This window comes from Mandrillus leucophaeus, unplaced genomic scaffold (assembly GCF_000951045.1).
Source record: "Mandrillus leucophaeus isolate KB7577 unplaced genomic scaffold, Mleu.le_1.0 Scaffold2, whole genome shotgun sequence".
In the NCBI taxonomy this organism is placed as follows: domain Eukaryota; kingdom Metazoa; phylum Chordata; class Mammalia; order Primates; family Cercopithecidae; genus Mandrillus; species Mandrillus leucophaeus.
The window spans coordinates 5,270,156-5,292,912 of NW_012102031.1; the positions used below are offsets into that span (position 1 = coordinate 5,270,156).

General features: G+C 55.0%; 1 protein-coding gene across 1 annotated transcript in view; it reads right to left on the minus strand.

Moving 5' to 3' along the window:
- MICALL1 (MICAL-like 1) overlaps positions 1-22,757 on the minus strand; it is a 43,264-nt gene that overhangs the window by 8,172 nt on the left and 12,335 nt on the right. The window contains exons 5-14 of the mRNA XM_011979131.1: positions 17,612-17,700; positions 16,235-16,377; positions 12,677-13,131; positions 10,406-10,463; positions 9,087-9,463; positions 7,232-7,647; positions 2,941-3,075; positions 2,180-2,306; positions 1,971-2,061; positions 1,748-1,821 (exon numbers count right to left, since the gene is read on the minus strand). Coding sequence (XP_011834521.1) covers positions 1,748-1,821; positions 1,971-2,061; positions 2,180-2,306; positions 2,941-3,075; positions 7,232-7,647; positions 9,087-9,463; positions 10,406-10,463; positions 12,677-13,131; positions 16,235-16,377; positions 17,612-17,700 — 1,965 coding nt within the window. The remainder of the gene's footprint in view (positions 1-1,747; positions 1,822-1,970; positions 2,062-2,179; positions 2,307-2,940; positions 3,076-7,231; positions 7,648-9,086; positions 9,464-10,405; positions 10,464-12,676; positions 13,132-16,234; positions 16,378-17,611; positions 17,701-22,757) is intronic.

A 22,757-nucleotide genomic window follows, 5' to 3' on the forward strand; every position in this document is an offset into this window, starting at 1 on the left:
TGGATCATGAGGTCAGGAGATCGAGACCATCCTGGCTAACATGATGAAACCCCATCTCTACTAAAAATACAAAAAATTAGCCAGGCGTGGTGGCGGGCGCCTATAGTCCCAGTTACTCGGGAGGCTGAGGCAGGAGAATGGCATGAACCTGGGAGGCAGAGCTTGCAGTGAGCCAAGATCACACCACTGCACTCCAGCCTGGGTGAGAGAGCGAGACTCCATCTCAAAAAAAAAAATTAAAAAAAAAAAATAATAATAACAATAAATAAATACCCCTCCAAAATAAATAAATAAATAAATAAATATCCTGAAGCCCCCTTGGCCACTGCCCCTCTCCCCCATGGCCTCACCTTGCCAAAACTGAGGAGCAGGTGGCCCAACCTGGTTCTGGAGACAGAGCAGGGCCTCCAAATCATCACCGAAGTTTGAATCTCACTTTGCCATTTCCCATATCTGGGGTCTGGGTACATTATGTCCCCAGTCTACGTGCGGGGAAACGGAGACTCGGGGACATGAAATCTCTGACCAGTGCCACACAGTGAAAGTGGAGCTGGTACTTGAACCCAGCAGCCTGATGCCCCCAAGCAATGGCCCTCATGGTGTACTGGACTCGGGGCCTCATACACCAGCCTCACCCTTCCAAAAGCAACATCCGGGACAGGCTGACAAGCCCAGGACGCACAGCCACCACATGGGGGCTGGAGAAGCCCCAGTAAGCCCGGGGCCAGGCTAGCCAGGGAGGCAGAGGAGCCGTGCCCACTCTGGCCACAGGGCGCCGCTGTGGGATCCGAGTGGTGACTGCGCCCCAGCCTCCTGGAGAGTTGGGAGTGACTCACACAAGGCAGCAGAAGCCTGGGACATTCTGTGGCTTCCCCTGGGACATTCCAGCCTCCCAAATTCCCCAGTCAGTGGACAGTTTCCCTGCCACCATCCCCACAGTCTGGAGGGGCTGTGTGTGCAGGGACAGCCCCAGATCAGAGATGTGGATGGAAGCCCAGCCCCGTCACCCACAGCCAAGTCCCTTGACCTCTCTGGCCCTCCACTTTCCATCTGTCAACATGGCACTTGCCCAGGGCTGGCACCATGCCTGAGCCATAAGAAAGTGGTCAAAAGCCTTGGCTCCCAACTCTGGGCTCTCCACAGTCCTGGGGTCTCTGCCTGCAGCTGCGGTTCACTGCATTCCACTGTCACATGGCGTGTGAGGAGCCCTCCTCACCAAACCCCAACTCAGCCACATGGTAACCGTCAGCCATCAGCCCCTCAGAGGGTACACAGTCCACGTCCACGGTCTTCTGGTCCCAAGAATACCCAAGGAGGTGGGGACCTTCATTCCCGTTTTACACTTGAAGCCACTGAGGCTCAGTGAGGCTAAGAATCCTGCCCAAGGTCACATAGCAAGTTAGCAGCAGAACAAGGAACAGTCTGACCCATGTACACATCAGGCTGGGCTGGTCCTGGGCCTGATCTTCATTCACTGAGAGTCCGTTGTCCCTGGTATCACGGACGTCCACAACCCACACTGTCTGTGCGGTTCCCTCTCCAATGCAGCCCCGGCCAGCTTACTGCCTGTTACAGTCTCTCCCATCCTCAGGGGTGACCCAGACAGCCCTGCCCCGCACCTCCTCCTCTGGCCCTGTCCCTAGTCTGCCTGTGCATCCCACTGGGGTTTTGTCTGCCCGCTCCCCCACTCCTCCATATCACCAGGCCCCGGGGCAGGTGCCAGGGGAGTGCCAGTGGCTGCGCTCACCTGGCTTATTGAGGAGGCACCGGAGCTCATACTCGACATCAGCCTGGCGCTGCTCCAGGTTCTGCTGCTTGAAGCTAGAGGTGGGAATAAGGTGACTCTTAACAATTCTGCCCGAGCCCCGGCTGCCCTGCCCTGTGCTGTTACTGATGAGGGAAGAGGGTAAGGGTTCTCAGCTCTAAGCTCTACGGATTCCAGGGAGGGCTGCCCCGAGCGGATGACTCACACATAGATGAGCTCGGACTCTCGCCGCACCAGTAGGTGCTTCTCGTGGATGAGCTTGAACCAGTCCACCAGCATGTCATCCTCACGGCCCTCTGGAAGCCAGACACCCACTGAGGCCAGGGCTGGCTGCCATGCCTGGCTCAGTTCCCCAGGGAATAGAGGCTCCTGCCCCCAGCCCCACCCAGCAGGCCCTCCCAGCCGCTCCCGCACCATTCAGGCCGCCACGCAGCTTCTCCTCCAGCAGCACCCCACGGTGCTCCAGGGCATCCAGCCGGCGCTCAATGGTGTCCATCTCTCCGTGGATGTCCTCCTCGGGGATGTACTGGTCAGCTTGGACCTGCCCAACAGCTCCTGGTCACCTGACGGCCAGCCGAGCCCTCCCCTGCCTGGTTGCTGCCAGGAGCCTTGCCCTCTTCTCTGGCCAGCATTGGCCACTGGTGGCTCCAGGGCCCGGGGCCTGCCCCCGACCCCAGCATGGTTAGAAGGCAGGGTCCCAGTGTAGGGAAGGGGCCAGTGTGGGAACAGCCACAACCCTGCATGCCACTGGTCCCAGCACCAACAGACACACCAGAAGGTGGCATGACTCCCTGCCCTTCAGAAACGCCTCCTCTCTGCCACTCCAGAAAGGCTATCACAATGTCAGTGAGAGTGACCTTATTACAGAGATAAACTTGAGAACACTCTAATCAGCTTAAGTAGCAGCGTATCATGAGTGTTTGATACTTGAACTTGTTAGTAACAAATTAAAGGCACCACCTACTGCTTTTGGTGGTGAAGGGCTGATCTGCTCCAAATCTCTCCGGGCTGCAAGTTAGACCTTCAAGTTGGGCCACCCAAGAGCGCTCTCTTGAGCATCTGAGGCCAGCTGCCCAGCCAGCCAGCCTCCCTAGAGTCCCAGGGGAAGCCTGCAGCTGCGGAGTGGCAGATGCCAGCCCAGGCCAGCCTGGTCTCAGGGGGCTCCAAGCTGGTACCTTGCGTTTGATGAGTGGGAAGCCGTGTCCTGGGGCAGGTGGCCTCACAGGCTTAGAACCCTTGGTGGCCTTCTTTGTGACTGGGGACGCTGCAGGCGATGGCTTCCGGTTAAAAGGATTCTCCTTGCAGGAGGACTAAAGGCAAGGAGACATGACACAGGGTGAGTCTGGGAAGAGGGCACGTGAGACCCCAGCAGCCTGATATTTGGGAACATGGAAAGCAGGCCAGCACTCCAGGGCCAGCAGGACCCAGGCAAAGAGACGGTCTCCTCAAATTCCGTCTCTGATGCACTGAGTCATTCAATAAACTTTCTATTTCCAGGGCTCTTCTCGCCTGTCAGTTACTGCACTGGATACTTTTTACACTTTTTTGAGATAGTTTTACTCTGTCACCAGGCTGGTGTGCAGCTGTGGCATAACCACGGCTCCACTGCAGCCTCAGCCTCCTGGGGCTCCAGCGATCCTCCCAGCTCAGCCTCTCGAGAAGCTGGGACTACAGGCTCGTACCACCATGCCTGGCTAATTTTTTGTTTTTTTGGTTTTTTGTTTTTTTTTTTTTTTGTAAAGACAGGTCTCACTTTGTTGCCCAGGCTGGTCTCAAACTCCTGGGCTCAAGTGATCCTCCTGCCTGGGCCTTCCAAAGTTCTGGGATGACCACACCTGGCCTTTTTATACATTCGTGTTGAATTCCCCCGACCACCCTGCCAAGTGGGTATCACAATGCCCATTTCACAGCTGAGTAAACTCAAGTTCAGAGAGGGTTAGTCATTTGCTCACGGCCACACACTTCCCATGAGCCCCGGCTGGGATGGGAATCTGTCTGTTTCAGGGCCTGGGCAGCCATCTAGCATTGAGGGGTAGTGCTTAGAACCTTGCCCATGTGGTAGGCAGTGCCCTACTGTGCCCCAGTGGTGGGGGTGCCTGGCTGTGCTAGCCTCAGAGAAGGCAGGGGTTTCCCTAGAGGCACAGAATGGCATGGGGTTTAGGGAAAGACAGAGCTATGGTAGTTCATTCGGGCCTCATAACCACCCTCTCCCCAGTGGGGACTCTGAGGCTCAGAGAGGTGAAGTTCTTCGCCCAGGGTCACCCAGCCAGGAAGCGCCTGACCAGCAGATAGAGTAAGAGGGTACCTCCCTCCCTGCCAGAGAAAGATCTCATCCTCTGCTGCCCAGCCCAGTACCCACACACCCAGAGCCCAGGCTCTGCATTCCTCCGTGCCTCTGGGGAGACCCCTGCCCTCTCTGAGGCCAGCACAGCTGGGGCAGCCCCACCACCAGGACATGGCAAGGCCCTGCCCACCACATGGGCAATGTCACTATTTCCCAACCACTCTTCCCAGCTCATGGGAAACAGGCATCACTGTGAGCCCCTTACAGAGGCCTCACCTGAGACCTGGGACGCTCCAAGAAGCACTGACCCAGCTTTCCCTCGGCAGCTGCAGAGCAGGGGGAGGTCTGTGCCAGCCGAGGCAGAGAGGCTTTCGGGGTGGGGGCTGCTCTGGGGTTTCTGAAGCAGGGAGGGTGCCAGGGCCCAAGGCTGGGCACAGCAAGGAGCCAGGGCTTGGCTCCCACAGGGCAGCACCTACGCAATGACCCAGGGTGGCACCCGAAGGCCCCCACTGCCTCTGAAATTCTCTCCTAATCCTGAGGTGACAGTGGGACAGGGGTTCCCCACAAGGAGGTACACTTGGGGTTCTGCCCCCTCCAACACACCCAGAGGGGCCGGCAGAGCCAAGCAGCCCAAAGCCCCTGAGCCCCTCAAAGGTTTTCAGCCTTTTCTCAGCCTCAAAACTTCAGAACAATCTTCACGCAGCCCAGGACACAAAACAAGAGAAACCGAAGCTGACCCACCCCCGTGCCCTCTACCACCAAGGAGCCAAGGAGCCTTCCGAGCACTCAGGACACTTAGTGCCAGGCAGCCCCTCACCACCTGTGTGGGAGCCCGAGGCCCAGAGGAGAATGGGGCCTGCTCAAGGACACACAGCAGATGGGAGGCAGAGCCGGAAGCAGTGCCCAAGAGGCTCTTGCCAGGGCCAGGGAAGGTTCAGTGGTGTCTGAGGCACATGGGCAGGGTCAGGCCACAATTTCAGCTGCCCCACAAAGGCCATCCTGCCACCCTCTACCTGGGGCCAGATAAGCCTTGGGAGCTCAGAGGCCTACAGAGCATGGGGCCTTCCGAACGGGCTGTGGCTGCAAGAGAGGCCCCTCATGAACTAGGTGCCCAGAGGAAAGTCCTGAGCCCAGGCAATCCCCAGGTTCTCAGTATGGGGCTGAGAAATAGGTGAGCCCACAGCACACAGCATATGTAGAACAGGAGCAGCCTGGACGGGTGCCTAGCCAGACCCTCCCCACACCCATGTCACCCAAGAAAAGACAAAGCCCAGCAAGGGAGCAGAAGGACAGGAGAGGGCCACATCTGCTCTGCTCGGTAAACTCCCCCATGGCACACAGCGGAAGCATCCAGGAAAGCGGTCCTTCTGCCTGTTGGGGGTTGACCCCCGGCCCACTACAAACTCCACACGCAGCAGCGTGCTCATTACAACCCCTCCCCCTGACCTGGCTGGGAGCGCCTTGGAGACAAGGGACCACAATGTCCACATGACCTGGGGAGCCCAGGCAGCCATGCACTTGGGAGGCATTCAGAAACCCCATCTCCCCTGTTCCATGGCAGGGAAACCCAGGTCTCTGCAGAAGGGAGTCACCCCCTCTGCTCTGTGCCCTACCATGGGTCACCTTCCAAAACGACCATTACGCCTATCTCCCTGAGCAGATCGTGAGCCCCTGGAGGCCAAAGACAAGGTCTTTTTTTTTCTGAGACAGAGTCTCACTCTGTCACCCAGGCTGTGGGCCATCTCAGCTCACTGCAACCTCCACTTCCCAGGTTCAAGCAATTCTGCCTCAGCCTCCCAAGTAGCTGGGATTACAGGCGCCCACTACCACACCTGACTAATTTTTGTGTTTTTTTTTGTTTTTTTTGAGACGGAGTCTCGCTCTGTCGCCCAGGCTGGAGTGCAGTGACCGGATCTCAGCTCACTGCAACCTCCACTTCCCAGGTTCAAGCAATTCTGCCTCAGCCTCCCAAGTAGCTGGGATTACAGGCGCCCACTACCACACCTGACTAATTTTTGTGTTTTTTTTTGTTTTTTTTGAGACGGAGTCTCGCTCTGTCGCCCAGGCTGGAGTGCAGTGACCGGATCTCAGTTCACTGCAAGCTCTGCCTCCCGGGTTCCCGCCATTCTCCTGCCTCAGCCTCCCAAGTAGCTGGGACTACAGGTGCCCGCCACCTCGCCCGGCTAGTTTTTTGTATTTTTTAGTAGAGACGGGGTTTCACCGTGTTAACCAGGATGGTCTCGATCTCCTGACCTCGTGATCCGCCCGTCTCGGCCTCCCAAAGTGCTGGGATTACAGGCTTGCGCCACCGCGCCCAGCCAATTTTTGTATTTTTAGTAAAGATGAGGTTTCACCATGTTGGCCAGGCTGGTCTCAAACTCCTATTCTCAAGTGATCCGCCTGCCTCAGCCTCCTAAAGTGCTGGGATTATAGGTGTGAGCCACCGCGCCCGGCCAGTACAGGGTTTTAATACAACTCTGCCCAGGGTCTGGCATCAGTAGAGCCTGAGTGAATGGAAGAGTGGACAGACAATACAGGATGACTAGTGGCTGGTGAATGGAACCCAAATAGGCCAGTGCAGGCGATGGGAGGCAAACAGGGCCCCTGATACCTAAGACCTGGAAGGCTATGCGTGTGGACAGGTGGATAGATGGGTGGGAGCTCTGGCAGATGGATGGAAGGATGGACAGATGGGTTTGTGCCTCAATGAACAGAGTGGGTAATGGGTAGATAGGCTGGCCAAAGCCACTCAGGAAATCAGAGGCCAGCAAAGATAGAAAAGGCCCTGAACAGCCGGGCGTGGTGGCTCACGCCTGTAATCCCAGCACTTTGGGAGGCCAAGGCGGGTGGATCATGAGGTCAGGAGATAGAGACCACCCTGGCTAACATGTTGAAACCCTGTCTCTACTAAAAATACAAAAAAAAAAAAAAAAATTAGCCGGGCGTGATGGCGGCACCTGTAGTCCCAGCTACTCGGGAGGCTGAGGCAGGAGAATGGCGTGAACCTGGGAGGTGGAGCTTGCAGTGAGTCAAGATTGCGCCACTGCACTCCAGCCTGGGCCACAGAGCAAGACTCCATCTCAAAAAAAAAAAAGAAAAGGCCCTGGACATTTCTGCCCTAAGACCAGACCCGCATCCACTAGAGAGGATATCACTTTTAGTGAGAGTGAGTGGGTACTCACCTTTACCTGCAGCTGTGGGGACGAGCTTCCAGGGGAAGGCACGGGGCTCCTGTCTCCAACCAACAAGAGAGGTGTTGGGGTGGCGCCACTGCAGGGCTTGGCTGGCTGGGGACCTGGGCTGCCCCTGGTCCTAGGGGCAAGGCCAGGGCTGGCTTGAGGCGTTTGTTCCACTCTAGGCTCCACTAGCTCCCCAGAGGACGCCAGAGAGGAGTTGGTAGAGAGGCCGACAGGGTTTCCAGGGGTGCCAGGGGCATGGACAGCAGGCTCTGAGGAGCTCTTGGGCACAGCTGGCGGCTCCAGAAGCTCCCCACCTGCAATCTGGCTGGAGCTCTCGGATGACAGGCTCTCCACACTGAGCGCTGGCGATGGTGTGGCTGAGGGCGGCTCCGAGTGCGAGAGGCGGGAGGCGTGGAGAGCTGTGCAGACGAGCACCAGGACACCTCACAAGGGGAGCACCACAGGGGCTTCCAGCCCCACCTCTCAGCTCCACTCTCAACAGAGCCGCAGGCAGCCCTGGAAACCCAAGCCCTCCACATCCAGACAGGGCCAAGGCCCAGGGAACAGCAAACGCCCAGCGGGATGGAAGTTGTGAGGTGCATCCAGTCACCGGAGTCCATCCTGCCCCGCCCACCTTGCATTCTGCCTGCTGCCTCCACTTCCCCACACTCCCCACAGCCCCCATGAAGGCACCCACAGCAAAACCACCTTGGGAATGCCAGAGGAAGAGAGGCGGCCCCTCCTCTGCCCCTGATCTGCAGTGCGGAGGCAGGGGGGAGGAGCACACAGCCCTCGCTGTGTCCCAGAGCCACCAGCTCTGGGACAGGCACTGCCGGGCACCAATTTCTCTCCTTGTGGCTGACAGATATGATGCTTCCAAACACATTATCTGCATTTTCCAGATGAGGCAACAGGTTCAGAGAGGTGAGGACGCTCACCCCAGAAAGGGCTGGGATTGAATCCACTGTATCTGACTCTAGAGCTCACGCCCCTCTGCTGTCCCCTGAAGCTGTCCACCACCTCCACCTAGACAGGCCAGCCTCCGCTGGGCTCCCAGGGCTCCCCTGAAGCTGTCCATCACCTCCACCTAGACAGGCCAGCCTCCGCTGGGCTCCCAGGGCTCCACTCGGACCCCCTGAGCACCTGCCTCTGCCAGCTCTGGCAGGCTCTTGCCCCACTGTGTGAGGGGGTCCCATGGGACTCTCAGAGGCGGCCAGACCCAGCCATGGTGAAGGTGAGGACCAAAAACCCAGCTCAGGGTATCAGAAGACTGGGAGAAGGTGAGGGCCAAAAACTCCAGCGTGCCTGGGTGAGGGGATAAGCACTGGGTGGAGGAGGCCCAGCAGCCTGGAGCTGAGCCACCATGTCACATGGAGGACTACAGACAGACTCAGGGACAGTCAGAGTCATTACACCTGATCACGCACGGCCAGGTGAGAGCCCAGGTCACTCAGGAACTGCAGCGACAGTGACGGAGTTAGGATTCAAGCAAACCCCTCCTTTCCGTGAGCCCCTCGCTGCACTGAGCACACCAATGGACAGCACATTTAACGAACATGACAGGGAGGGTGAAGAGATGGACTCAGGCCAGACTCCGTGGGTTCAAATCCTGCCTCTACAGCTTAAGCACTGAGAGGCTTTACGCAAACTACTTAGCCTCTCTGTGCCTCAGTCTCCTCACCTGCAAAGTGGAGGTGATGATACCTACGCACAGGTTTGCTCTAGGATTAAATGAGAGGTCACCCATGAAACACGCGGTGCCCGGCCTGGGAGGCTCTGCCTCACCACACCCCCACCCCAGGCCCGGGCCCCATCCCCAAGTTCCGACTGTCAGGAGAGCTCCAGGAAAGGCACTTACCCAGTGGGGATGCGCTGGGAGCGCGGGGGGCAGGGCGCTTCTTTGTCTTCGGGCTGCTGGTAGGGGTGATGCCGTACCAGGGGTGCAGGGACTTCGGTGTGGACTCCAGGTGGCCCAGGGCAGGGCTGGTGGCCAGGCTGGGTGCAGCCGGAGCCTCTTCCTCCTCCTCCTCCTCCTCAAAAGGGTTATAGGGTTTGGGCTCCAGGCTGGCCGCTGGGCTTGGCTGGGCCACCTCCTCAGTGCCTCCATTCTCCACCTGCCTACTGTCCTGGCTTGGTGGCCCAGGGCTGCTGCTTGGGGGAAGTGGGGCTGGCTTCTTCTTTGGTTCCGCCTGCACCAGCGTGATCCATGGGGGGTCCTTCCTGGGGGCTGGTGTCCTGGAGGGAGGGGGGAGGCAGCAGAAACCATTAGCAGAGGCAAGGGGTCAGCTTCCTTCTCTCTCTCGACAGTTTTGAGGCCACTTCAAATGGGAATGAGAAACGGCCGTTTCCCTTCTCCCACCCCCAGCACCATGGGGCCAGTCTGAAATGGACTGTTACAGTCACAGCCCTTGAGGCCCAGAGAATGTGAACCTTCAAGTCACAGAGCTGCTGTTAACCCAGCCCAGGAAAGGATCGACGAGGGACTCTGTCATCTACAACCCATGTAACCTGGGAAAGTCACCTGCTCACCCTCTGTATTAGTCTCTCCTTCTACTCAATGGGGACCTTAATAATCCTTGCCTCACAGGGTTGGTGTAAGGATGCAGTGAGCTACGGAGTCCAGCACTGGGCAGGGCACCAGGGCACCTGCTGAGTGCCAGGGGCTCAGTAAACATTAATAACTGGCACAGCCATGGCCCACCTGGCTCCCTACAGACCGACCACATAGGGGAAAAGGGTGGCCCCCAAATAACAGCTGAAGTAGATGTCCGCCACGTGAAGCAGGGTCCTGTGCTGCAGGACCTGAGGGACAGGTACTACAGCTGAGCTTTTCCAGGTCTTTCTATACTCTGCTGCTAAGCCTCAAATCAACTCTATAATCAAGGCTAGGCCTCCCACGTTACAGGAAAAGGAGCTTGGAGAGATGACGGGAACCAGAGGTGGCTGCCTGCACCGGGTACTGCCCACAGGACCAGGCGCCTGGGGAGGGGGCCGGGCAGTGGCTGCAAGAATCCCAGGGTGAGCCTCAGGAGAGGGGGTGTGGGCCCAGCTCTCCTTCCCCTCCTGAGCCCCACGCTGCTCATCCACAGGAAGCCTCTCTCCCACCCGGCCCCAGAGTACCCCAATTCCCACTACCAGGGCCTCTGAAGCAGGAACGCCCCTCAGGGATCAACATACCCCTCAGATGGCTTCGGTGTCCCCCTCGGCTTGGGGACAGGCGGTTCGTGCAGTCTTCCTACATGGGAAATGATAGTGAGCCAGGCCTTCATCGGCAGCAGGAGGTGGGCACCCAGGGAGCCAGCCACAGTAGCTGCCTCCCCAGGAGCACCCCGCCTTCCTCCTACACCCTCGCACCTCCCCAGCCCAGCCCATGGAAATTAGATAAGCACCCAGGTGGCTGAGAACAGTCAGGGGTCAAGGCCAGGCCACCTGAGATCCCATTTGCATTTCATTTGAGAAGACGCAACCCAAATCCCCTCAGACACCCCCCCAGTGTGGGCGGAAAACATCATCTCAGTTCAGCCCAGGAGCCACCTCCTCCTGGAAGTCCCGGACTCCTGAGTGTCCTCCACGAATCCCACAACAGCCCCTGCTCCCCTCGTCCAACTTCACAAGACTTCCACAATCCACTGAAACCCGTGCCTCTGTGCCTGTCTCCACCTCAACGTTGGGAGCGCCCTGAAGGCACAGATAGGCCTGAACAGTATTCTGTGTCCCCAGCGGCCAGCTCAGAGCCAGCCTCCACGAGAGTTGAACAAACAGAATGTTCTGGTGCAAGTCGCAGGGTGACCCTGGGAGTCTCTCACCCCGTGGCCACCAATGCCTTCCCTAATGGAATGATAAGGGCTGCCCAGCAGCCTTATACAAGGAGTCTCAATCCCACAAGCTCACTGAAACCCGGGGAGGTCATCTGGGAGCATTTTACAATGTGGGGATGGGGGAGAATGCACCCACAGAATGAGCCAGGGGTCTCCACTGCAGCTCACACTGGCTCCGGGGCCCACCTGACCCCTCTGCTCTCCCCCAAGCCCCTGAGGTCTCCCCTTCCAGACATGGGCAAGCATAGAGGCTGGGCTTGGACGTCACCTGCGGTGTGCCTGTGGATGGGCCAGGACACACAGGAAGGACACCAATGTGCAGAGTCCCAGAGACCTCGGGGACACACGGGCACACTTGGAGTGGCACTTACTACCCACCCTGAAACTAAAGCCCACAAAAACAGATGCAAAAGAGCGCATGCAGAGGAAGGCAGCATAGGGATGGGGCCTGGGTCTGTTTTCTTTGCACCGTCCCAGCATGGAGAATACAGCACAGCAGAGGCCGCAGGAACTCAGCATTTGTGGCAGGAATTAATAACCTCAGAAACAGGCCAGGCACGGTGGCTCACACCTGTAATCCCAACACTTTGGGAGACCAAGGCAGATGGATCACCTGAAGTCAGGAATTTGAGACCAGCCTGGCCAACATGATGAAAACCCGTTTCTACCCAAAAATACAAAAATTAGCCAGGCATGGTGGTGTGCCCCTATAGTCCCATCTACTTGGGAGGCTGAGGCAGGAGAATCGCTTGAACCTGGAAGGCAGAGGTTGCAGTGAGCCAAGATCGTGCCACTGCACTCCAGCCTGGATGACAGAGTGAGAGTCCATCTCAAAAAAAAAAAAAAAAGTAAGAGCCGGGCACAGTGGCTCATGCCTGTAATCCCAGCACTTTGAGAGGCTGAGGCGGGTGGATTACCTGAGGTCGGGCGTTCGAGACCAGCCTGGCCAACATGGTGAAACCTCATCTTTACTAAAAATACAAAAACTAGCTAGGCCGTGGTAGCCTGTAATCCCAGCTACTCAGGAGGCTAAGGCAGGAGAACTGATTGAACCCGGGAGGCAGAGGTTGCAGTGAGTCGAGATTGTGCCATTGCACTCCAGCCTTGGTGACAGAGTGGGATTCTGTCTCAAAAATAATAATAATAGGTCAGACGCCATGACTCACGCCTGTAATCCCAGCACTTTGGGGGGCCAAGGCAGGCAGATCACCTAAGGTAGGGAGTTCAAGACCAGCCTGACCAACATAGAGAAACCCTGTCTCTACTCCGTCTCTACTAAAAAAACAAAAAACAAAAAACACAAAATTAGCCGGGCATGGTGGCGCATGCCTGTAATCCTAGCTACTCAGGAGGCTGAGGCAGGAGAATCCCTTGAACCCAGGAGGCGGAAGTTGCAGTGAGCCGAGATCGCGCCACTGCACTCCAGCCTGGGGGACAAGAGCAAAACTCCTGTCTCAAAATAAATAAATAAATAAATAAATAATAACAACCTCAAAAACACAGACAGTCCCCAACACAGCACAGTACACAGCAGCACAGACAGAGAGGGGCCGACAAACACTCCCAGACACACACACTTCAGTAGTGCACTGCCACCCAGTGTACCCTGCCCCGACTGCACCCTGCTCACCGTTCACGAGGCTGCTGCCACCAGCCTGCTCCACCAGGTTCTCCTGCTGCAGACTGGAGCGGGGCCGGGGCGTGGGGGGTGCTGGGGCGATGCTCTCGGAGGCCTTCCTGGGGGCGGGGGTGGGGCGGCCTGCAGGGGTGCTAGCCAGCTCCTGTGGTTTGCCAGGAACCCGGGGTTTGGTAGGGATCTGGGGCCGGGCCTCAGGGCTGGCCTTGGGTCCATCAGCCTCAGCCCCTGCAGGAGCACTGGAGCTGGGGCTGCCTCCTGGAACATCCCTGGCATCTTCTGCAAGTTGCTGCTGGTGCTGCTGCTTTGGCTGTGAGAAAGGCCCAGGCCTGGTCCCTGACCGCGTCCCCGGGCCCAGCCTGGCACAGTGTTCTGCACACACAAAGGTGCCCTCCTCAGGCCCATTCTCATAAGCCCCAGGGAGCAGGGTGCTGGAGCACCGCCGACACCTAGCAGGGGACAGGACAGGGGTTCACTTAGCCAGGCAACCAGGCCCAGCCACTGGCGACCCCTCCAGCCGCACCCAGGGCTGTTTCCTCCCTTCCCTCCTCCCAACTGCCAGCCAAGCTCCAGGCTTCATACTCTAGACTTCTCAGAGGATAAAGAAAACAGTAACTGTCAGAAGCATAGTGGAACAATAAAATCACAAAATCACACAAAATCAGCAACAGAAGTTGTGAAACATGCCTTCAGTTTATGCTGCAAGAGGAAGAAGCCAAGGTCCCCCCGAGAGGTGGCATTCAGTGAATGGCTGCATCCAGGAGTGGCTCAGGAAAATAAAGCGGTGGGTTTTACCCAATCAGGTGGTGTTTTGTGTTTTCTTTTCTTTTTCTTTTTTTTTCTTTTTGAGATGGAGTCTCGCTCTTGTTGCCCAGGCTGGAGTGCAATGGTGCGACCTCAGCTCACTGCAACCTCCGCCTACCGGGTTCAAGCGATTCTCCTGCCTCAGCCTTCCAAGTAGCTGGGATTACAGGCATCTGCCGCCATGCCTGGCTAATTTTTTTGGTATTTTTAGTACAGACGGAGTTTCACCATGTTGGCCAGGCTGGTCTCAAACTCCTAACCTCAAGTGATCCACCTGCCTACGCCTCCCAAAGTGTTGGGATTACAGGCGTGAGCCACCGCTCCCGGCTATGTTTTGTTAATGAAATAGAATAATATACAATGTATAAGACTGTATCATACAAGAAAGGCCAAATAGTGCTTTGTGAAACTCTTACTCCAGCTGTGCCTCTACTTACACAGTTTTATTTCAGGTAAATATTTACATCTAGTCACAGTGTCAAGTGTATTTTTTACTGGGAGTTACTATAAAAAGTTTCTTTTTATTTTTGAGGCATGGTCTCACTGTCACCCAGGTTGGAGTACAGTAGTGCAGTCATAACTCACTGCAGCCTCAAACTCCTGGGCTCAAGTGATCCTCCTGTCTCTGTCCTTTGTCTCCGAAGTGCCTAAGAGTACAGGTGTGTGCCACTACACTTGGCTAATTTTTTTTTTTTTTTTTTGAGACGGAGTCTCACTCTGTCGCCCAGGCTGCAGTGCAGTGGCGTGATCTCAGCTCACTGCAAGCTCCGCCTCCCAGGTTCACGCCATTCTCCTGCCTTAGCCTCCCGAGTAGCTGGGACTACAGGCGCCCACCACCACGCCTGGCTAATTTTTTTTGTATTTTTAGTAGAGACGGGGTTTCACCGTGTTAGCCAGGATGGTCTAGATCTCCTGACCTTGTGATCCACCCACCTTGGTCTCCCAAAGTGCTGAGATTACAGACGTGAGCCACCATGCCCGGTCTTTTTTTTTTTTTTTTTTAATTTTTTTGTAGAGATGAAGTCTCATTATGTTGCCCAGGCTGGTCTTAAACTCTGGACCTCAAGCAATCCTCCCACGTCGGCCTCCCAAAGTGCCAGGATTATAGGCATGAGCCACCACACCCAGCTCCGGCCTGTAAAAAGTTTCTAAAACACTGCCCTGGTGGCCAGATGTGACTGTGTTGGTAGAGTCTGTTCCCTCCTTGAGATTTTTCCCCATGACACCCCAATTCTGCAATCAGGTTCCAGGGTTCCAGCACCAGTTGTCCCCCACTCAGCGGTACACTCAACCAGATCAAGGGCATGATACCACTGCCAGCTTCCCTTGACTATTCAGTTTCCTCTTTTGGTTTCATTTTTGAAACATATAAAATGTTTTCATTAATTTTTTAAGTTTTTGTACTTTTCTTGCCGCTTATATCACTCTTAAAATCTGGCTTCCCTTGGAAGCCATACACTTAAAGCAAGTTGTTAATGTAATTTTTTAAAACTTCAAGCAGGGTATGGAAGCACATGCCTACAGTCCCGGCTACTTGGGAGGATGAGACAGGAAGATCACTTGAGCCCAGGAAGTTGAGACCAGCCTGGGCAACATAGTGACACCCATCTTAAAAGAAAAAAAAAATTTTTTTTTTGAGACAGAGTCTCGCCCTGTCGGCCAGGCTGGAGTGCAATGGTGTGATCTCAGCTCACTGCAACCTCCACCTCCCGGGTTCAACCAATTCCTGCCTTAGCTTTCCGAGTAGCTGGGATTACAGGTGCCTACCACCACACCCAGCTAATTTTTGTATTTTTAGTAGAGATGAGGTTTCACCATGTTGATCAGGCTGGTCTCAGACTCCTGACTTCAGGTGATTCACCTTCCTCGGCCTCCCAACGTGCTGGGATTACAGGTGTGAGCCACTATGCCCAACCAAAAAAAAATTTTTTAAGCTAAAATATTTTCTTTTCTTTTTCATTTTTTTTTTTAGATGGAGTCTCGCTCTTTTTGCCCGCGCTGGAGTGCAGTGGCGCGATCTCGGCTCACTGCAATCTCCGCCTCCCGGGTTCAAGCAATTCTCCTGCCTTAGCCTCCTGAGTAGCTGGGATTACAGGCGCCCGCCACCACGCCAAGCTAATTTTTGTATTTTTAGTAGAGATGGGGTTTCACCATGTTGGTCAGGCTGGTCTCGAACCCCTGACCTCGTGATCCACCCACCCCAAAGTGCTGGGATTACAGGCATGAGCCACTGCACCCAGCTCAAATATTTTATTTTCTTTCTTCAATGGTCTTTTTTTTTTTTTTTTTTTTGAGACAGAGTCTTGCTCTGTCACCCAGGCTGGAGTGCAGTAGCGTGATCTCAGCTCCCTGTAACCTTAGCCTCCCGGGTTCAAGCAATTCTCCTGCCTCAGCCTCTCAAGTAGCTGGGATTAGAGGTGTACACTACCACGCCCGGCTAATTTTCAATGGCTTTTAAAGTACACGTGGCTTTTAAAGTGCTCCTTCATCATCACCCAGTAATCCTCAAAGAGCCTGGACGCTGGAAGGAGAACCCCTGTGCTCTAGCCCTGTTTCCGTCTCGAATCATGTGGGTGAGCGAGTGCTTTTCCCCTCACTAAGCCTTGATTTGCTCATCAGTAAAATGGGGATAAGCCAGGGGCTCTGGTGCGAAGGGCCTGGCAAGGTGTGCCTGGCGCACTGTGTGTGCTGAACCCATGGCAGCACCCTCCCTGGTTTCGGGGGTAACGGGCGGCCCTGGCCACTCACCGGAAGCAGTGGCGGTGGTACAACCTGCCGTCAGCCAGGTAGCGCTGTACCAAGTGCACATGCTGCTGGCAGGCCGCGCACGTGCTGCTGGGGGTCTGGCCGGTGGCCTGCTCTGACAGGCTGCCTGAGGAGAGCTCCTCGCCCTGCAGAGAACGAGGTGGGGAGGTTGGAAGCAGGACATGGTCACCAGCCATCTTGTTCACGTCACGTCCCTCTCCCTCCCTCCAACGGCCACCGTCACTCAAGTGTGCACCAGTTTTCGTGGTGGAAATGGACTTCATCAGGGCCCCAGGAGGGGCAGAGGGCAGGAGGCTGCCACTGTCTCCCAGGTGAGGAAGCCAAAGCCCAGAAAGGGGGAAAGCCTTGTTCAAGGTCACTGAGCCAGTGTGGAAACACGAAAATCCTGACTTCCGGTTTCTGAGGCTTCCTTCCCCCAAGGAAGGCAGCTCCTGGCTGTGCAGCTCCTTCCCCTTGGCGGCTCCTGCCCCCTCTTCCTCCCCTTTGGGGAGCCCCCCGACAGGTTCCTGTCCTCCCAGGCCCACTTCAGCTGCCTTTTCTGTTCTCTCCTAGAACTGCCATGGATTTAAATCCCAGTTTCTCTATGTCCAAGCTCAGTGAACCTGAGCAAGCTGCTTGAGTGTGGGCTTGGGTCCCCCCTGCAGAATGAAACTGTATAACCCCCACCAGCCTCGGCCCCATGTACCTTCATGGGGACCCCACCCTGGGCTAGCTCCCTCCAGCAAGGAGCGGATGGAAGCAGGAGGGGAAGGCCCTTTATACACTGTAAGGTGCTGTCCAGATGTGAACGGCTGGTGTCATTTCCTCTAAGCCCTTCAAACAGGTGACTGGCAGTTGGCCCCCACTTCCTTGCTGAGTAATCTTGGACAAATGACTAAACCTCACTAAGCCTCAGTTTCCTCATCTGAGTATCAGGGCCCATAATGCTGACCTCCCTGGGTTGTTGAGAGAATTAAAGGAAATCAAGCTGGGAATTTCAGAGCTGTCTCCACAGGAATCAAGGGGAATCTTTGCTTTACTACGTGTGTAACTCCTGACAGTCCCATGATGGTGAAATCAGCATTGTGGACCGCCCTCTCTCCCCTTGCCAGAGCTGGCATCTCCTGACCCCACCTGAGCCCTGGAGAAGGAGGTAGGGCTCCCTGCCCACAGAATGGGACTGGCCTCCTGAGCCATGCCTCACTGCCCCAGTCAGGGACACCTGTTCCCAAAGCCAGTGTGGCAGGGACAGAGAACAAGCACCCTCTGAACACTGTCAGGGCTAACTTCCTCACATGACCCAGTCACTGCAATGATAGCTGTCCACATAACTCACCCCCTCCACCCCCGGCCCTCCCACCTCTCCAGGGATCTGCCTACCTGAGCCACATCTTCCGGTTCCGCTGAAGTGGGTGCTACAGATGGCGGGGAACAGGGTGCCAGGCCCTTTCTGGGTGGTGAGACACCAGCTGCCAAGAGATGGGAAAGGGGCCCTGAAGCAGGTGGAGATCCTGGAGTCCCAGGAGGTCCCAACCTGGCCGAAGATTTGAGACCTGTAGCCATCACCTTAAGGCAGACCACCTCATACAGTGGGACAGGAGCTGGCTCCCACTTCACGCGGACCCGGGGACACCTCCAGTTTTCAGCTAAGTGCTGAGGGCAAGTCACTGAATCTCACTGAACCTCCATCAGATGGGGAGAGTGACTCCTGCTGCACATAGCCAATCCGAACAATGGTGCAACAGTACGATCACAGAACACAGCACCCACGTGTGGCTGCACTAGCAGCTTCCCCGCCACCAGGGTAGAAGAGGTGAAGGAAAGGAAAAGAAAGGAGCCACATGATGCTGGCCTGACAGCTCAGAAAAGGGGCTGCCTCCTTGGGGTTGACAAGGAGCTGTCCTGCCTATCCCCAGGTGGGCATGGGGGGCCAGAACTTGGCCTGCACACCCCCTCACCAGAACAAACCCAACCACCCTGGGTTCCTCTAAGACTCAGTTCCTCAGGCCGGGCGCGGTGGCTCACACCTGTAATCCCAGCACTTTGGGAGGCTGAAGTGGGCGGATCACTTGAGGTCAGGAGTTCAAGACCAGCCTGGCCAACATAGTGAAACCCCCGTCTCTACCAAAAATACAAAAATTAGCTGGGTGTGGTGGTGCGCGCCTATAAATCACAGCCACTCAGAAGGCTAAGGCAGGAGAATCGCTTGAATCCGGGAGGTGGAGGTTACAGTGAGTAGAGATCGCACCACTGCACTCCAGCCTGGGCGACCAAGCAAGACTGTCTCAAAAAAAAAAAAACCAAAGAAATTCAACAACACTATGGTTGGTGCCAGGAGTGGCTCCAGCTGACTGGGGAGAGGCTCTTAGAAGCCACACGAAGAAGCTGGACTTCATCCTGACATTACTCCCCAACCCCTTTCTGATTTCGCACGGCCCCTGGGCTTCCTTCAATCATGCCCTGGCTCCCTGAGCAGGCTGCAGCTCCTCCAGGGCGGGGGTCCATCTGCTGTGCCCAGGATCACTGGCACCCACTGAGCGTGGTGGCACAGCGGAACACTCAGCACAGCACCGCAACATCTCAGCCAGGGGCAGGCTCCAAAGTTACCCAGTCTGGTAAAAAGTCAAGGCTAGTCAGGCTGGGCGCGGTGGCTCACGCCTGTAATCCCAGCACTTTGGGAGGCCGAGGTGGGCGGATCACGAGGTCAGGAGATCGAGACCATCCTGACTAACACGGTGAAACTCCGTCTCTACTAAAAATGCAAAAAATTAGCCGGGCGTGGCAGTGGGTGCCTGTAGTCCCAGCTACTTGGGAGGCTGAGGCAGGAGAATGGCATGAACCTGGGAGACGGAGCTTGCAGTGAGCCGAGATCGCGCCACTGCACTCCAGCCTGGGCGACAGAGCGAGACTCAAAAAAAAAAAAAAAAAGTCAAGGCTAGTCAAAGTCACTCTTGAAATGCCTCCACTTGCCCAGAAAGTACAGTCCAGGACCATCTGGGGGAGTCAAACAGTCAGCTTTGCCTCCAGAGTTGGAACACATCACTGTTTCCTTTGCTTAAGCAGCAGATGGGATAAAAATGGTTTGCATTTAGGGGCCAAGTTGTATGAAAGGCACAAATTGTACCTTTTTTTTTTTTTTTATTACAAAAGGCAGATTTATTAGAGAAAGTATGAAAATACATCACGAGGTTGACAATACAGGCAGCATAACAGACAAGGGACTATCTGCCATAAACTGTACCTTCATCAATGAGAATCCCTGCAGGGAAAGGGAGCGCCCGTGCCCACGCTCAGCACGGTAACCTGGGCCCACCAGGGCTGCCCCTGCCTACCAGGCTGCCCAGAGAGGGCCAACAAATGGTGAGCTGGGCACCACCAACAGCTCCCCGCACCCCCCGCCCACCCCCCACCACAGAGTCCCAGAGAAGAGCCCAGTAGAGAGAGATTCAGGTTTGGTCACAAGGAAGGCTGTGGGCTAAGGCTGAATTGCAATTCAAAGGAAGCCAGCTAAACGCTGATCAATGGCATAAGAAGTAATAAGAATACTAATCTTGGCTGGGCACAGTGGCTCACACCTGTAATCCCAGCGCTTTCGGAGGCCAAGGTGGGTGGATCCCCTTAAGGTCAGAAATCCCAGACCAGCCCGGCCAACATAGTGAAACCCCATCTCTACTAAAAATACAAAAATTAAGCCAGGCATGGTGGTGCATGCCTGTAATCCCAGCTACTTGGGAGACTGAGGCATGAGAATCGCTTGAATCTGGGAGGCAGAGGCTGCAGTCTGCCAAGGCTGTGCCACTGCACTCTAGCCTGGATGACAGAGCGAGACTCTGTCTCAAAAAAAAAAAAACTAATCTAAATACATGCTAAACACAGGTTTATACATTTCCTCATTTACTCCTCAAGTCAACCCTGTGAGATGGCTGTTATTCCTATCCTAACTGCAAAAGGGAAACTGAGGCAGAGTGGTTAAATAACTGACCCATGGTCACCCAAAGAGGAAACGGCAGAGTGAAAATTTTGAGTCCATGTTTTCAACCCCAACCTTAGACCGCCTCTCACCAAAGCCTCGGAGGTCTGGAAATACTTTCATTTTGTTTTCTATTAAAATATACACAATGTTATTAGTTCAATTATTTTAATCCCTAGTGTTACATTGGGGGAAGGGGTATAACATATTATTTTAATTTTTCTGCTTTTGCCACGTTCTAAGTTTTCCTGTTTATTTTTTGTGTTTAGGGATGGTGTCACGCTCTGTTGCCCAGGCCAGAGTGCACTGGCGTGATCATAGCTCACCACAGCTTCAAACTCCTGGCTTCAAGCAAACCTCCCACCTCAGCCTCAGTAGCTAGGACTACAGGTGTGCCACCACTATGCCTGGTTAATTTTTTTATTTCTATTTTGGTAGAGACAGGTTCTTGCTATGTTGCCCAGGCTGGTCTCAACAATCCACCCGCCTCGGCCTCCCAAAGTGCTGGGATTACAGGCATGAGCCACTTCACCCGGCTCTTTTCTTTATTTTCTAAAGTGATTTATTTATGGCTGGGCATAGTGGCTCACACCTGTAATCCCAGCACTTTGAGAGGCCAAGAAGGGTAGATCCTTTGAGTTCAGGAGTTCAAGATCAACCTGGGTAACATGGTGAAACTGCACTTCTACTAAAAATATAAAAATTAGATGGGTGTGGTTGCATGCACCAGTAGTCCCAGCTTCTCAGTAGGCTGAGGTAGAAGGATCACTGGAGCCCAGGAAGGTTGAGGACACATTGAGCTGTGGTCATGCCACTGCACTCCAGCCTGGGCAACACAACAGAGTAAAACCCTGTCTCAAAAAAAAAAAAACTGGCCGGGCGCGGTGGCTCAAGCCTGTAATCCCAGCAGCCTGGGAGGCTGAGGCGGGCGGATCACGAGGTCAGGAGATCGAGACCATCCTGGCTAACACAGTGAAACCCCGTCTCTACTAAAAATACAAAAAATTAGCCGGGCGAGGGGGCGGGCACCTGTAGTCCCAGCTACTCGGGAGGCTGAGGCAGGAGAATGGCGGGAACCTGGGCGGCGGAGCTTGCAGTGAGCCGAGATCGCGCCACTGCACTCCAGCCTGGGCGACAGAGAGAGACTCCATCTCAAAAAAAAAAAAACTATATATATATGTGTGTGTGTGTGTGTGTGTGTGTGTATATATACACATAATATATGTACATATATATGTATACGTGTGTGTATGTGTATATACACATATGTGTATATACATTTCATTTTATATATATATATAATGAAAGAAAAGATGGCTGGGTGCAGTGACTCAAGCCTGTAATCCCAGCACTTTGGGAGGCTGAGGTGGGTGGATCACCTGAGGTCAGGAATTCGAGACCAGCCTGGCCAACATGGCGAAACCCCATCTCTACTAAAACTACAAAAATTAGCTGGGTGTGGTGGCGGGTGCCTGTAATCCCAGCTACTTGGGAGACTGAGGCAGGAGAATCGCTTGAACCTGGGAGGTGTAGGTTGCAGCGAGCCAAGACCGCACCATTGCACTCCAACCTGGGCAAGAAGAGTGAAACTCCATTTCAAAAAAAAAAAAAAGGAAAGAAACCTCTGACTTCATAAAACTCTTTAAAGAGTTGGCCCAGGGCTGGGCACAGTGGCTCATGCCTGTAATCCTACCACTTTGGGAGGCTGAGGCGGGCGGATTGTTGTTGAGACCAGCCTGGGCAATGTAGCAAGAACTTGTCTCTATCAAAATAAAAAAATTAACCAGGCATAGTGGTGGATCACCTGAGGTCAGCAGTTCGAGACCAGCCTGGCCAAAGTAGCGAAACCCTATCTCTACTAAAAACACAGAAAGTAGCCAGACATGTTGGCGCATGCCTATAATCCCAGCTACTCAGGAAGCTAAAGCAGGAGAATCGCTTGAACCGCGGGGGCAGGGGTTGCAGTGAGCCGAGATCACGCTATTGCACTCCAGCCTAGGCAACAAAAGCAAAACTCCCTATCAAAAAAAAAAAAGAGTTGGGCCAGGACTGTCCAGACTGAGAGCAGAGGCAGGAGGGAGGGGCTGAAACGGGCTCTACTCAGACCCAGGGGCAGCAGGAACCCAGCATAGGATTCAGGACACCTGGATTCTCAACCCAGCTGTTCAGTTTGTCTGCTGTGTGATCTTGAGCTCCTTGCTTCCCCTCTCTGGGCCTATTTCCTCTCTGCAGAAGGGGAGGCCCAGCTGCCCCCAAGAGAGGTTCTTGCATGGGAATGCCCAGTGACCTCACTCAGAACCAAGGTCACCTTGTAGCCCCTGCAACGCCGGTTCCCCAGTTCCCCAGCCTCTCAGCTCTTAGTCACTTCTGTGGAAGACAGCACAGCAGCCTCACCAGACAGGGCCACTTCCCTGCTGGAGGAAAAACCCAAGGAAGTGTCTGCAAACAGGAAGTGAGGGTAGGTGCCGGGGAGGTGGACTCCATGCTGCAGATGAACTCAACCTGCTGTGTCTCCTCTGATGTGATTGTGTTCATTTTTTTTTTTTTTTTTTTTTT